At 39.5% G+C, this 16,488-nt stretch overlaps 1 protein-coding gene across 3 annotated transcripts in view; it reads left to right on the top strand.

The window, feature by feature from the left end:
- The window catches only part of PPIL2 (peptidylprolyl isomerase like 2), a 75,260-nt gene that overhangs the window by 18,391 nt on the left and 40,381 nt on the right, over positions 1–16,488 (top strand). For 2 of the 3 annotated variants that reach the window (XR_012676496.1, XM_075167980.1), the window contains exons 8-11: positions 1,544–1,633; positions 10,661–10,736; positions 12,164–12,324; positions 13,908–13,983. Coding sequence is in view for 2 of the 3 variants with exons in the window: in XM_075167980.1 (XP_075024081.1) it covers positions 1,544–1,633; positions 10,661–10,736; positions 12,164–12,324; positions 13,908–13,983 (403 nt within the window). In the remaining variant the exon portion in view is untranslated. The remainder of the gene's footprint in view (positions 1–1,543; positions 1,634–10,660; positions 10,737–12,163; positions 12,325–13,907; positions 13,984–16,488) is intronic. The other variant, XM_075167981.1, reaches the window with a different exon arrangement.

Here is a 16,488-nt window from a genome sequence, read left to right as displayed (position 1 = left end):
ATTTTTAAAACCTTTTCCTAAGTTAATCTCCATGCACTGAATCTTGTAGACCAAAATGACTAGCTTTTATACACTCCTCAGTTGAATTAACAGACAAATCTTCTGTTGTCGTCTTTCTGATACAGAGTCATCACCAAAACACAAATTGCCTCATTTCTATTCATGAATATCAATGAATAAAAAAGAGTATTTTAACCAGAGCTGGGGAAAGAGCAGAGAATGCCTTAATGGACACTTGAACTGCATTTTTATCTGTGTTTTGTGAACATTGTGTGAACCCAGGTGGAATTTTAGTTGACTTGTTTGCATAATCCTTACTGTAAAAGCAAGGTTTATTTATTTTTCAGTAGCAAGTAAATTCTTCAATTAATGGATCCATACCCAGTGTTGTAAAAAGTCTGAACACTGAAACATCTGCTTTTTTAAGTCTGTTGTGAGAAATTCCAGTAGGATTTTCAGATACTGAGAGAAGAACAAGCTGAAACCATTGCAATCAAGGAGAAGGCTTGCTCTGTTGTAGTTGAACTGTCTTCATTCCAGCTGTGAGAGCAGTCAAGATTAGGTTAAAATAGAAAGTATTTTCTGTTCCTTCTGGAAGCATGATGCTTTCATTGCTGTGGTTAAAAGGCAAGAAGGAGTTTAAGAGTAGTCTTTGTTAAATGCTTGTCGACATTGTAAAAGTATTGCTCAGTTTGCTAGAATTTATATCGGGCTTCCTAAACAAGCTGTGCCAAGAGGGTCTGTTTCTCGTTGGTGTACCACTTGAGCAATACCATTTATCCGTTTATTATAAGCTTAGAATTAATTTACGGACTTCTGGAGGTAGGAAAATATTATCACTTTCATCTGAGGAGAATAGAGGACATTTGGGTGAACGAGACAGATTCAGGGTTTTTGCAGGTAGACCTCCATAGTTGTCTCTCTGTATGATGTATTTGTCCGGTACGACAAAGCATTTATTCCACATTGATTCTCACTACGAAATAACACGCTGCTGCTTTGTTGAGCATCATTTAATTTTTTCAGGTGAACAGAAGTGTTGCTGCAGGCGAGGTTCAGCAGTCGGGGGTGGACCGAGTGTGCAGGGCTAATGCACCTCTGCTGTTGCAGAGCTGGTCGGGGACGCGCGTGTCTCCCCGAGGGGGAGATATGGACCCCTTGTTAAAGCTGCCTGTCTTATACCATCTGTAAAATACTTAAATGAGAAAACTGCAAGCAAGATTTTTTTATTTTGGCAGTACTTTTATGATTAATTTGGTTAAAATGGTATGCATAACTATGGAATGGAGACTGCAAGGTTCTTTTTTTTTTTTAAAAAAAGCAAACCACCCAAACTGTCGAGTTTTGTAGGGATGGGAGACAATAGCTTCTCATCTGTTAAAGCACACAATGAAAATATTGCAGCTGCTAGTTGAGAACGAAGGGTGAAATTGTTTTCTTCATCATTTGTACTTTAAGGTTTTATTGATATCACATATTTACTTGTAATATTTACACATAAGAATCCAATTTTTAATATCCGTGTCTTTTGCCTGGCTGTTAGGCAGTTGAGCAGCTGAACATAAAACCAAAGAGCTACAAGGATCTTTTGACAGATGAGCCCTTCACTCGGCAAGACATTGTGACACTGCAGGTAAACTTTTCTCTCTGTTATATGTCTTGCTATACAGCTTTTTTGCAGAGGATGAAATGTTGCTACGTACACTGTTATAGCAGGAATCTAGAATAATTGACCAGAGAAACATTGTCTCTATGTGTGTCTTGGAGATGGGTAGAAGGGAACTGCTGTATTTATATTGTTATCCAGATGAGCCACAAAGATGCCATATAACTTAGAGCTTGACAAATCTCTGGAGTGATTATTGTGTGCCTTGTAGATAAGCGGATTGTTCAACTTTGTAAATTGAAGGAGAAAAAAGAAGGTGCCCAGAAAAAGTCAAGGATGCCATGTAAAAATGTGAATTTTGACAAATATATTTGCGATTGCTCACTATTTCACTGTATCTGACTGAGTATAAGATCTTGTGCATAATTGTAAGTTTTAGATATGAAACAACACATAAGATTTTGGGTTCTTGCCTGAAAAATTGATGTGACATCTCCGATTTATTGTGAGACTTAACAGTAGTGCATTGGGAAAAGACTGGGTAGAGGAAAGGTGACGATATGTCCAGAATCATCTTCAGCTCTAGAGAGCCAACAGTACGTGGTCTACGTTACCAAAAGAAACGTGTTTTAGAATATAAAGTATATAAACTTTTAGGAAGTTGACATGTTACATTAAAACTGAAGTTAATTGTCCATCTTACTCTTTTGAAGGTGTCTTAAAATCTCAAAGCTTCAGAAAAGCATTTTATAGAATGTTTCTCTAAACGTAGAGTAAAATAAGCAGCAAACCAGAGGGTTTTCTTTAAGTGCTTGCTTAGAATGGTTTTCTTCTGAAGAGATACCAATGTTGGCCTTTTACTGATTTTAACAGAATTAAAACCTAAATTAAAACAGCACTGTAAATTTTAGAGTGTAAAAGATAGTTATTATTTATGAAGTTTAGTGTCAAAAGATCTAAAACTTTTATTTAAAAGTAGGCATTTTTAAGCTTGCATGATTTCAAAATAGGGGAAAAAGGTTCAAGGATCATTATTATTGGAGTCACAAGTTAGTATGCATCTCATGAACAGTTAATTGCCACTAACCAAGACTAATACAGTCTAATTTGAGTAGAAAAATATTTTTCATTTATGTCTAAATTTAAATGAAATGTGTCCCTTCTTCCCTACTCCCCAGTGCTGAACAGCATTTTTATAAATATTTTTTCTCTATTCCTTTGGGCTTGTGGCTGTTCAAGCTAATGCAACAAAGTAAAATGTTTTTAATCCAATGGAAGCAAAACACCATAGCTTTTTCAGATTGAAAGCTCCCAACAGAATGTTATTTGAATGTAACTGCATGGTTGCTAATGGATTTGGAACGGTAAAAAGAGACAACATGAGTGACTAAAAATGTTTCTGCTGCATCAGTATGGAAAACCAAATTATTTTGAGCAACTAATTGAAATGTGCAGTCATTTAAAAATATTTGGTATGTTTTGTAGGTTTGAAATTGAATGTACGTACAAAGAGTGTGTTCCCGTTACACGCCTAGCTTTGATTTTTCGTAAAAGCAAACAGATGCTATAGTCCCCTAAATCTCAAAATGCAATAGCTAGCAATTTAGATGTTCCCGATGTGGATTTTTATCAATATTTTTCATTTCCATTCTGTTCTTGACGTGTTGGGTTTCTATCTTGCTTGGAGGAATATGTCCATTAACAGAAACTAAGTAGATAATGATAGTTGTCCAGTCACTGGTACAGTCATCCTGCCAGCCATACATTGCCCATACCTTAGGATGACGTTCGTAATGCGTGAGTAGATTTGTTCCTCTTAAGTAAACAGCTCATTATGGATTGGTGTTCTGTGGTGTACAATCTTGTGGTATACTCTTCTCAAATAAGTTTAGAAATAGCAAAGATACCCCCATCTTGGGATTGGACTGGAAGAGGTTTTGACCATCTGAATGCTGTTAACCAGCTAAAGTTTGACCCTTCACCCAATTATTTTTTAAATATTTTTTGCAAAAAAGGATTTTCAACAAACAGGTTAAAATGGCTTTGGGGTGTCGAATGAGAAGTAAGAGCCATTTAATGCATTGCACAACACCACCGCAAACCTGCAAGTATACCTTGATTTCCCCTGTTCAAATGCTGCCCTGCCCTGACTTCCTTTGTTGAGGCCAGAATGCAACCCGCCGTGGTATGACTAGCCTGGGTATTAAAATTGCTTATGTATATGTGGTGTAGGAATCTGTTGTTATTTTCTCATAGTATTTTCTTCATGTAAATTGTTAAAGACAGACCACTGTCTCCCCTAGCAGCTCTTGTTGACAGCACTGCAGGCAGCGTGGTGGCTTCACACTGCCAAGCTCTACCACCTGTGGCTTTGTTTCTTAGCCAGAGTTCGTGACTGCAATCTGTTGTGTTTCAATTTGTGGCTCTAGAGCTCTATCCCAATACCTGCTTCTCTTGAAAACCTTTCAATTTTGTGTTGAAATTTATCACTTTGTTGTTTTCCCATTCCCCCGTGTAAATTGAGTACTGTGGTATCTGAGAGAGCTGGAATTGAGAGTGCATTGGTAACACTGGCCCTGCTGTTTGGCAAAAAGGTAGATATAACGGAAGTTGCTATAAAAAATATTCTTTGCTTTGCAAATAACAGCTGAATAGGACTGTCTGTAATAGCTGTGTTTATCAATAGATAAATAGTGTTTCCAGAGGCTGACTCTGAATGTCCTAGGAAGCAGATGGGGTACCTGTGTTTGGTAGTGAAATACAACATGATAAATGGAAAATTTGAATAATGTATGTTTACAGATTATTTATGTGATCACATTTTTCCTTATTGATACATAAAGGGCAGTCCTACAGCTGCTAGGGATGTTCTTTTACCAGAATAGCAATTGACCTCAAACGTGACCTCTTTCTCTCCTAATGTATATAATTAAAAACAAATCAAAAAAAATTTGCTCTTTCCGGAAGAGAGAGAATTGCATAAAATTCTTTGTTCCGTTCTCGGTGCTAAACGTTATTCAAACACTAATCATAATCCATCCCTGTTATCTTTTCTGGTGAGCACCATCTCAGATGGTTGCTTTGATTTTAGTGATAGTTATTTGTGTCCTGTTGCTATTATGTTTACTGGTTAAAAAGGACAAATTATTTTGGATCTAAAAAAAGCAAAATCACAACTTTAGTTGTTGATAACACCTAGATCTATGATGTGCTTCTCTTTGTAAAGGAATCCACAGTGCTTCCTGCACTTACATACACAGAAATGGCTTTTTTCGCTGTTGAAATGCAAATGTCCTGGGGTAGAGCATGGCAATTTTTCATCAACATATGGCGATACTATCCAGCCCCTCAGGGCAGGAGGTAAAGAACAATACCATATCCTGGTGTGCAAGATACATTACCAAAACTGGAATGTAGTTATTCAGGCAAAAGGTGTCATGGATTCTGGTTTAATATCTTGCTGATAATGACAGAAATACACGTGACATTATTCCATATGAAACCATATGAAACCTTTCCTAGACACCAGCAGTCTTAGTATGACTGGATTTTTTACACTGTAGCTCCTTTCTTAGCTGTGTGTTCTTGCCACAAACTCAAATCAAGCTTTCCATCTTCTACAGTGCAGGTGTTACTTTTTTCCAAGTTTCTCTCTCCTTACAGTTTATCATTATTTCAGGTAATTTTTCTCTCATCTGTACTGGTTTGTATCTCTTCTAAATGGAATATTGCTGTTGTATTTTGTCTGTGTTTCTCATAACTCTAAACCCACTTGTATTCTTCTACCTTGAAAGACGATCAGCTCAGCCTAACTTAGCATCCCTTGCAAATGTCATGAATGAGCTACCAGCTGACAGACAGTTCAAGTACTTCAAGATCTATTAGTTATACTTAATGGGTAAGGTATGATGTAAAGCACTTAAGGTATCTGTAATAGGAAGGCTGGTGTTGTTGAAGCTTGTTTGCAATGTTCTTACCTCCCTTTTCTGCTTCCCATTCTGGTACGTTGCTGTTCATCATTTCACTTTGCAATTGTTCGAAAGGTAGGATTCAGTATAGTTTTGAGAGAGTTTTGACATAAGAAGATTGCATTAGACTATGATTCAGAACTAGATGATTCTTTCAGCCCTATGTTTTACAGGTTTTCAGCTAGTTTTCAATCTAAATGTTTATCCTAATTTGAAGTTATCTTTCAAGTAAAATTTTTTGGGGGTATAATTCAGTGTTAGATCTCAAGGTGTGCTGTCCACCATTTAATCTTTGTGACAAAATCTGGTCAACAGTCTGGTTGAAATTATTATTAATTAGTGTTACTGTAAATTCCGTGTGTGTTTCAGACATATATTTTGCAAATTATTCTTTGTGTAATGATGTGGAACTTAATAGAGTGGGCAGGCTGAAGCAGGCACCTGCCCCAGCTCAAGATGGACAGAGAGGAACAGGGTCGGCTAGTGCTTTGCTGGACATGGTGGTGGGCTCTGACAGTCCTGTGGACTTCTTCCCGTCGCAACAAGTGTGAGAGGGTCCTGAGGAGAGCAAAGAAAGAATGCTGCAACACCCTGCTTTCACATCCCATTTGGTAGGAAGCGTTCAGAGGAACTAAGAACAAATTCCCCTTTAGCCCCTTGTCAATTCTTCATCCTCCACTGTGTCTCTCTTCACAAACCAGAAACCACAGCTCTCAAATTTGTGAAGATACAGCAGAAATTATTCCTGCTCTGGAAACTCTTAGAAGCTATTGCCGGCAGGGGAGGGGAGTTAGTGAGAAGTGTGGCTCTGCTCGACAGCAGTGCTTGCAGGTAAAGCAGAGGCAGAGGTGGGCTGTTCCTCCTCGCCGGAAGAATTGCAATAACCCCCCCAACCCCGTTGTGCCAGTGGTAACAGGCAGAGTCCTCTGAAGGCAGCCTGCTGAGAGCCTTCCTGGAAGATGCATGCTAACGAATGCATCTGCTTTGCACCACAGAAATGGAGGGGGGGGTCCTGGGAGAAATAAATAGACCAAAAAAAAAAAAAAGTCTGGATAGAATGCAAACAGGTTTGCTGCCGTTAAAGGAAAACAACGGCTCATATTGTTATGTGCTTCCTTATGTCAATTTTATTGTTTCTGTACAACCTAATCAGCCATGGACAAGACACGGTCCCCGACAAGCTGTTAAACACCATTGGCATTTATGGCAGGAAGCATAACTAATGAGCTAAGTTGGAGGTGGCTGAGCTGCACACTGTTAATTGATATTTCACTCCTCAGCTGTTTCTTGTTTGCTCTTCGTGTGACAGAAGGTCAGAGCAGATTTCCTCGCGGTTGTGGGTGAGGGCTCTTTGGGGGCGAATCCTGCACCAATGCACGTGCAAAGTGGCTGGTAAAGAAGTGACACGTTGGGACGTGGTATGGGACGTATGAAGGTAACAGTCCTGAAGATGATTGGGGATGCAGCATGGCCGATCAAATGGAGGGAGAGGAATCAAGCCTCAAAGAAATCACACGGTCTAAAACTGCGCTGGTTTTAACCTGCTTTTTTGGGGGGTTGTGTGTATGGTGCTTAAGATTAACGGAGTTTAAGCTGTTTCTCTAAGTAGGTGAAACCGGAAAATGAAGGAAAAACCAACATGGAATAAAACTTGAGATTAATTGTTTTGAGAGCTCAGCTTTCAGGAAAACAATCAAATATGAGATTTTTAATAGTCATGATAGTTAGCAACCCTTTGAAGTCTGTATCCGTGCTAGTAATTTGCTAAACTAAAGTTTATGGTTTGTAACCTTAATAAGAAAAACCCTGAGACTGCTACTCATGGTAATTTGAATACATATTTTTAAACATGCTAAGACAAACAAAAGTAAGCCAATTGACTCTTCATGGTTCATCTTCCTTTCTGGTTTCTGTGTGCTTACACAGAACTTATTTCTTTAGGCCTTTGGGCTCTAGGCCTTAATCTTAACAGGATTGGGAGCACCCCCGTGAGTCCAGCCTTTCTCTGACCAGGAGAGGCCGTTAATTCATTAGAGCTGAAGGCTTTGATGATGCGGGTTCGTCCGTCTGCCGTCCCTGCGGTGTCTTGGTGGGACTGCTCTGATTCTGTGCCCAGTAACTGTCATGGATGCAATGAGAGGAACTTGGCAGACTAGTTATTAGTGTTTAGACAGTTTTCTTCCTGAAGTGATATGTCTAAAGACTGTGTGCACTTTTAAAGTTTACATAGACCTTTTTTAAAAAAAAAATGCGTATCTTGTGTTGTAGGACTCGGTACCATCAGTAAGGAAATGGTTTGTGTCTTCTGCAGCACAGGTTGGGCTGGTCAGATGTGTTTCTGCACTTGGGGATTGTAGAAGCAAATGGTGTCTTGTGTTTAACTTAATATTCACCACAGTACTGTCACACTTAGTATGTGTGTTTGTCTAATTTTAATCAAACTTCTCCTACTGTATCATGATGCTGTATTTTAGATGGAGGAAACAATATGTCAACCACTTGTCCTAGATGTCCTGTGTAAGATGACACTCAAATTTCAACTTGAGGAACCATTTTTTTTCCACTGACAGATGGAAACTGGTTTTGGAGTAGGCGCGTGGGTTGTCTGCCTTCTCGATGCGTGGTGAGACTCCTGCTTTGCAGAATCAGGAACACAAGGGTCAACTCTGTAGATCAAACCTTTGTCGAGGTTTCCATTTGAACAAATGGCCCACTTGAATGTGATGAAGGACCTTGTGTGGAGGACCTTGGTCTCAGTTCTGGGGTTTGGGGTTGATGGACGGCTCTGGTCTGCAAGGAGAGGGAGCTGCCATGTGGCCTCTGCTGTCCTTCATATCATAATGGATGTGTTGCCTATGGGGAGGTTAGCGGCGGTTTGGAGAGCCCTGCGAAATCCCTTGCAGGGGAGGAGGCTGTAAACATTTTTGCGGGAGTTGCTCAACACCTGCAATTAGGCTAGTTAAGTCAGGTAAACGTTTGAATGAACTGCGGCTGTGAAACAGTTTGAACTAATCTGATTCGTGGTACCCTGAGCACAAAACACTTGGTTTCGTAAGGCACTGGCAGTTGTGATGTCCTTTTATTTATTTTTAAACAATCAATAAATCAGTAGATCAAGAAGCTTTATTTAGAGGAATATAGTGAAGGTGTTTTCTGGTTCATCTTTACTGCTGTCTCCTGCCCTCCCGCCTGTCCATGAAAAGTCGGTTTCAGGAGTCGGTCCTGCCCTTCAGCTTTGCTATGAACGGCAGACATGTGGATTGCTATAAATCCATTTGTCTCTATTAATATTAATACACATATTATTTTTTTTCCTTTCCTGGCAAAGGTCAGCAGTCTCACTTCCCCCACATTTCGAGGTGGTATATTTACGTGCGAGGCGATGATTTCTGTCTGGGAAAGCTGCAGCTCATGATTACTGAAGAGTATTTGGGAGGAGGCAACCTGTGTCTTTTGGAAACACACTGAGCTCTTTCTCCAGGCTTTATCCATGCATCTTGTTGACTGTCAGAGAGCAAGGCTGAAATTATCTCTATTCATACATACATAAATATGTATGTGAGGTAATAAATAATAAATACACCTGAGTGTCGGTGTCAGAGGATACAAAAATGGTTAAAAAACAGGTCCAAATTTCCTATTCCTTAGTAGTTTTATTCAAAGATTATCTGTTTCTAATGCAAGATCTTAAAGATAAAATACCTAATTTTTTTGGCAGTCCATGTCTTGATGAAGATCTGTCGGAGGGGTATGATGGGGCAGGAAACAATAGAAAATGGTTATATAGTGGTTGGGAAAGGGGACAGCAGAAAGCCAGGAGGTCATCATTAGGATGCAGAATCACACAGCTTGATTTCATGAATGTGTTTTGGTTTTACTACCAGCAGTAAAACTAAAAATGCGCTCTTTGGTGGAAGCGTACCATTTCAGGGATGAACAAAGGCATAATTAGATCATTTAATAAGTGGTGGAGTTACCAGCTCTGTTTGTATTAATCATTGCTTTCAGCAGAGATGGAATTGTCAGAACTTCTTACCAACAGTGGTGGTCTGAGAAGCTTTATTCAGTTTATTTGGGATAATACTATTCATGTCAGTGTCGTAGTTCTTTGCATAATATGTTGCATTATTTTTATCCTGAACTTGAAACTATTGCATATTATTAAGATTTTGGTATTTTAGATTTTGAATTGTTTTCTGTAAGATAGAATTTCCAGAAATGACTGGGTGTCCTGGGCTTAAGTTTTGACCTTTCTGTGCTGCAGAGGAGCTTGAGGAGAAAACCTTGAAGTCATTGTAAAAAGAGGATTAAGGACTGTTTAATAATAGTATAATGTAACCTAGATCACCAATAGGCATTCCTTGTCTCACTCTCTCCAACAAAAGGTCAAAGTTATGCAGAAAGTTGCCTAGAGATAGTATAAAGGCTCATAGTTAATGGACTGTGTATTATTGCTGCTTTCCTTGAGTGGTCACTCAATAGAGTTTTCATAATACCACTTTTTGTTGCTTTTTTTTAATTATTATTTTTTATTTTTAAATGTAATTCTGTAAGCACAGATTTCGCTAGTTAAAAAAACCCAATCAAAACAGTTCTGACTGCAAAGACTCGCTCTAAGGTTTATTTGTGTTTTGAAATGGATTACAAAAGTTCACAGAGCGTGTGCAAATCGGGCACGCTGTTATAAATAGAAGGAGATGCTAATGTGAATTTGCAGAGATCTTAGACCAAACCACAGAACGAAGGAAAGAATCAGGGGATCGCAGCTCCTTGTTCTTTCTTCTCACTGGATAGGGTAGACTCAGCTTAGTTCTGTTAGTAACTTCTGTAGGCAAAATATGTGTGATATTATGATTGGGACTGAATTCCAAATCCCTAAGGAGGCTGCTGTGAACAGGCTCATTGCTGATTGGGGTTGGGGTTGATTGCTTTATATTTTTTTCATCTTTCTGTGGTTTGGGGAGTATGGAAGTTATGCTGTCTCTCCCTATTTGTTTATTATGGTGGTGTCTGCCCTTCAAACTGTTGCGTGGAATGGGTGCCTACCAAGCTCTCTGATACTTCTTTTTTTAATTATTATTTTCAGGATCCAACAAACCTGGATAAGTTCAATGTCTCGAACTTCTTTCATGTTAAGAACAACATAAAAGTAATTGATCCAGGTAAGGATGAATTGAAGGTAGGCTGGGAAAACACCAACCCAAATATGCAAATTCTAAAGACGATGTTATGGAATTGACAGTTTTCTGGATGGACATCCCTCAGTGGCTAGTGGTTACTTTGAAAGCTTCTTGGAAACATGAATAACTTGTTGAAACTGTCCCTTTCGCATCAAAAGGTGTTAACAAATTTTAAAGCAAAGAAATGATTCTTTGAGAAATCATTAACTGTCTCTATTGAGTGCTGTGCAAACATGGAAAGCTTTCCATATCCTTTAAAGTAAGTAGATGAGAGAGAAGAGAAGAGGAGGAAAAATAATTTGCCAAAAAGTCCATTAGCCTTGTACCGGAACTAAACAAGGGAACCTGCATCTTCTCATACCTGTCTGCTAGGCTCTCTTTCATGTGTATCAACAACGTATTGCCCATCCTTCTGTCTGGATAACAGTGGACATCTTCCAAGTTAAAGACTGATATAGATTTTTCTAAAATAGTCCCAAAATTATTTTAATAATAAAAATAAAATGCTTTTTCTTTTCTTTCTAGATATCTAAGGAATTTGCTTCTCAGTTCTTTTGTGATTTTTTGATAGCTAAATGCTTAGTAATATCTGCTAATATTAAATTGCTGAAAGAAAAAAATTCTCTGCCCTTGTGGTTTCCTTTAGAACTGTTTCTAATGAGGTCTAGTTGCTGATTCTAAGCATGGTGTGTTTTTCTGGGTCTTATTATGCTCGTCTCTCTTTTTTTTTTTTTTTTTTTTTTTTTTTAAAGCTACTAGTTCTGCAAGCAAGCATCTCTCTCTCTATTTACCCGATAAAAATAAATGGGTATTATCTCACAGATGGAATATTTAATATCCAGCAAATATCTTGGCATACCAAGACAGAGAACAAGTGAAACTTGTAAAAATACAAAAATTAAATTAAAAAAAAAAAAATCAAATTCTCCAGTCCAGTCCACCAGGCTCTTCCCTCTGGTATCACATTAAAGATCTGATCTTGGGATTTTTGCATCACAGGCCTGGCCATTCAGTGAGGAGACAAAGGACAGAAGTTTATCTTGTACCCAACTGTATCTTGTCTTTTATTGTTCTATAAAAATTTTGCAAGACTTGCATGAGCTTAGATAATTTCTAGTGGCTTCAGAGAAATTTTTGCAGTAGTTGATTTGAAGTTGTTTTTTTAATTTGTTATACTTCATCATATTGGCCTTTATTGTCCTGTATTTCAAGTTACACTGTCGTTAGTGTTATGCATTGCTATTTGTTACTGTTTCTGCAGGAATAAATATAGTTACTAGGCCTTTTTATTAAAAAAAAAAGAAATAATATCTGGAATATTTTTGTGTAACTAGATATGTAATAAACCGAAGGAGAACAAAACAGAATTTCTCTTTTAACTCTGAATGATTTAACTTTGTCTTATCTAGATGAAGAAAAAGCAAAATTAGATCCATCTTACTATTTGAAAAATACAAATACAGAGACCCGAGAGACTTTACTGGAGCTTTACAAGGAATTCAAAGGCGATGATATTCTAGCAGCTACTATGAAGGCTCCTGAAAAGAAGAAGGTGGATAAGCTGAATGCAGTAAGTTGACTTAATTTGTAGTTTGGCACTGATTGACTTCTTCAAGAATGGTAGTAGATGTTTTTCAGCTTAGAGGCCATATTGCAGTATAAACAGACACTACTCCTCCTGTTTTCTGTTACATGGAAATTTGTCATAGATGAGAATGAGAATCATACTGGGATTCCTTAGAAATACATGGTATGTGTCAGTGAGTTTCTTTTTGTTAAATCATTGTAAATGAACCTAAACATTTTAGAAATGGAGCACAATAAGAAGGAATAATCTTTATGATGTGGTTATGATGTATATGTTGGCTGAACCTTTCTTCCCAGGTTGTAATCTCTTGCTTTGAAGTTGTTTATCATTGCTTCCTGCAGTTACTGGCAGAGAGAACACACCTTAAGGGCAGTGCAAGTGAATCATTTCTGGTGTAGGCAAATATATAAATGATCCACAGCTGCTTCTCCATTTTTTTCCACTGGAATGCAGAATTTTTAGTGGAGTATTTTAAAGGATGTTCTTCCAGGTGCATGTTACTGTGTGTTCATAGTTGTCAAGAGAAACAATTCATCTGCATCTAGATTTCCTACATCAAAGGCTGTTTGAAATGGGCAAGACAGAGTATTCTTCTTTCCTTTAATAATTCTGGGATGTGTGTGTCTTCGTGCTTTGATTACACTTACACGAAAACGAATAGCAGTGCAGCATGTGGCTTTTAATGAGGAGGCTTAGTGACAGATTAGGGAGTGACCAAGGAGTAGGATCACATTTGCCCCTTTTTCAGGGCATCGTAGTGTATGAAAACAAAAGAAAGAAAAGTGAAAGGAAACGAAAGATGCAGGGAGAAAAAAAAGAGGTGAGAGCCAACAATGAGCACTACACGTTGGAGAGTCAGAATGTCAGCTAATGATGTGGATGGGCATAACTATAAACTTGCATAGGATGCAGTGTAACCTTATGGGTAGAGCATTGGCCTGACCCGTATTCTTTACAGGCGTTGCCCCAGAGTCACTAAATATATCTCCGGGTTTATTAGATCTTCGTAATTTACTACAAAATCCATGTGTGACGTTCACGTTTCCTTTCTGCAGGAGAATTACAAAGCTCAAAATAGACATGGGGAACCATGGGACAGTGCCTCTGCACGCAGAAGGGCTGTGTGTGGGAGGGGGGGTGGTTTGCTTTCCACCACAGTATCTCTATGGTTCACTGGATTTTCCTTCCACTTACTCAGCAACGTTGGAGAGTTTTACAGATGTCTTGCCAGCAGTACTCCCTTCATATCTCCACCTATGGACATACAAATAAATTCTGATAATAGAATCTTTGCATAATGATGTATTAAACTGTAGTGGAAGCAATAAGCCCCTTCGGCTCAGCTCAGGGCAGCCTTAACTAGAGTTTAATCAGAGCAAATGTTATGGGTAACAGATGGAGAATTATTGCTGCATCGTGCATTTGTTTCTTTCTATAGGAGCTAGAGCGGAAAGTCTGCCTTCAGAAGGATGACATTTCTGTGTTTCTGGTGCTTATACAGTATCTTTAGTAGATAAATTCCAAGATCTAATGTCTTTTTCTCTTGCTTTTTCCTCTGCGAACAGGCTCACTATTCCACTGGAGCAGTAAGTGCTTCCTTCACCTCCACTGCAATGGTGCCTGAAACTACCCACGAAGCAGGTACCAGAATACCTAGCTACAAGCTGTTTATTTACTTTCCAGTTTTAAAGTGTGCTCCCTAGCACACATACATTTATGAGGACTGAAGGAATGCATTGATAATTGGTCATAATGATGTCATGGAAATGTATTCCCTGAGCAGATATATCCTTACTTTCCAGTGAGCTCATTCTGAAAATAATGGAGCAGTTATGAATTAGCTTTGGCTTTGAATGGCAGTTACTTATGTTGAACTGAAATCAATGAGGTATGCCTCTATGCCCAGGGACTACAAAATGGGATATCCACTGATGTAAGTTAGGAATGAAGTATAATCTCTCCTCAAATAGCATACAAAATCTTTACCACCTTTTTGGCCTAACCGGGTATTGGTTAGAATGACAGCAAATTTTGTGGTGACAACTTTTAATTTACTGCTCTTCAAGGGTACACAAAATGCATTTTAGTACAATAAAGTTTTCCTTTCATTCTCCAGCCTAAACACAAATGTATAGAATTTATTTAATTTGAATATTGATTAAATAGGTGAGCAATTAGTATTCCCAGTTGAAGAGAAAGGTCTGGCTTTTGGCACTAAAATTTAGAAGTATGTTATACACTTAGGCAAAGATTGAATACATTGCTAAAACTACCTTTACCAAGTTCAGTTCCTTTACTTGGTGGATTACAGTGATTTGCAGGTGAATCTTTGAGTGTTGAAAATATCTGACTAACTGGACATTTTGACAAAATGGAAGTGGAAACATCCTAGATTGATCCTTTGGTTTGACTTTCCAGTAATGTTTCCAGTAACTTAGCTTCATTTGTTTTCAGAACTGGGTAGATCCTCATATGTCAGCAATTTGTGGTTGACTGATGACTACCTGCTTGGCTTCTAAGTTTGACAAAAAACAATTTGGTTTCAAAGTAACGTTTGTGATTGGTAGAAATTACTTGAAAATTATAGTTTGTAATACTGAATGCTTCTGTGACTTAAAAATATAGATGATATTGTTGGCTCTCGAGGAGTTGGTGGTTTTCTATAATGGAAAGTGTTTTGCACAGAGATTAATGTGAGGTTATCATAGATGAATCTACAAGGATGTCGTGAGGTTATGCAGGGAGAAAATTAGAAGGGCCAAAGCCCATCTAGAACTTAATCTGGCTACTGCCATAAAAGACAATAAAAAATGTTTCTATAAATACATTAGCAACAAAAGGAGGGCTAAGGAGAATCTCCATTCTTTGTTGGATGCGGGGGGAAACATAGTGACAAAGGATGAAGAAAAGGGTGAGGTACTTAATGCCTTCTTTGCCTCAGTCTTTAGTAGCAAGACCAGTTGTTCTCTGGCACCCAGCCCCCTGAGCTGGAAGACAGGGACAGGGAGCAGAATGAAGCCCCCATAATCCCAGAGGAAATGGTTAGTGACCTGCTACACCACTTAGACACACACAAGACCATGGGGCCAGATGGGATCCACCCAAGGGTGCTGAGGGAGATGGCGGAAGTGCTCACCAAGCCACTTTCAATCATTTGTCAGCAGTCCTGGCTAACCGGAGAGGTCCCAGTTGACTGGTGATTAGCAAACGTGACGCCTGTCTACAAGAAGGGATGGAAGGAGGATCTGGGGAACTACAGGCCTGTCAGTCTGACCTTAGTGACAGGGAAGGTTGTGGAGCAGATCATCTTGAGTGCCATCACGTGGCACGTACAGGACAACCAGGTGACCAGGCCCAGTCAGCATGGGTTTATGAAAGGCAGGTCCTGCTTGACTAACCCGATCTCCTTCTCTGTGACAAGGTGACCCACTTAGTGGATGAGGGGAAGGTTGTGGATGTGGTCTACCTACACTTTAGTAACGCCTTTGACACCGTTTCCCACAGTGTTTACCAGGAGAAACTGGCTGCTCATGGCTTGGATGGGTGTACTCTTCGCTGGGTAACAAACTGGCTGGACGGCCAAGCTCAGAGAGTTGTGGTGAATGGAGTTAAATCCAGTTGGCGGCCGGTCACGAGCTGTGTTCCCCAGGGCTCAGTTTTGGAGCCGGTCTTGTTCAATATCTTTATCAACGATCTGGATGAGGGGATCGAGTGCTCCCTCAGTAAGTTTGCAGATGACACCAAGTTGGGCAGGAGTGTTGATCTGCTGGAGGGTAGGAAGGCTCTGCAGAGGGACCTGGACAGGCTGGATCGATGGGCTGAGGCCAACTGTATGAGGTTCAACAAGGCCAAGTGCCGGGTCCTGCACTTGGGCCACAACAACCCCAGGCAACGCTACAGGCTTGGGGAAGAGTGGCTGGAAAGCTGCCCAGAGGAAAAGGACCTGGGGGTGCTGGTTGAACATGAGCTGGCAGTGTGCCCAGGTGGCCAAGAAGGCCAACGGCATCCTGGCCTGTATTAGGAATAGTGTGGCCAGCAGGAGTAAGGAGGGGATCATGCCCCCGTACTCGGCACTGGTGAGGCCGCACCTCGAATACTGTGTTCAGTTTTGGGCCCCTCACTGCAAGAAGGACATTGAGGTGCTGG

Source organism: Calonectris borealis, chromosome 18 (genome assembly GCF_964195595.1).
Source record: "Calonectris borealis chromosome 18, bCalBor7.hap1.2, whole genome shotgun sequence".
NCBI lineage: Eukaryota > Metazoa > Chordata > Aves > Procellariiformes > Procellariidae > Calonectris > Calonectris borealis.
The sequence above is the reverse complement of the archived record's forward strand: the minus strand, read 5'-3'. Positions and strand labels throughout refer to the sequence as shown.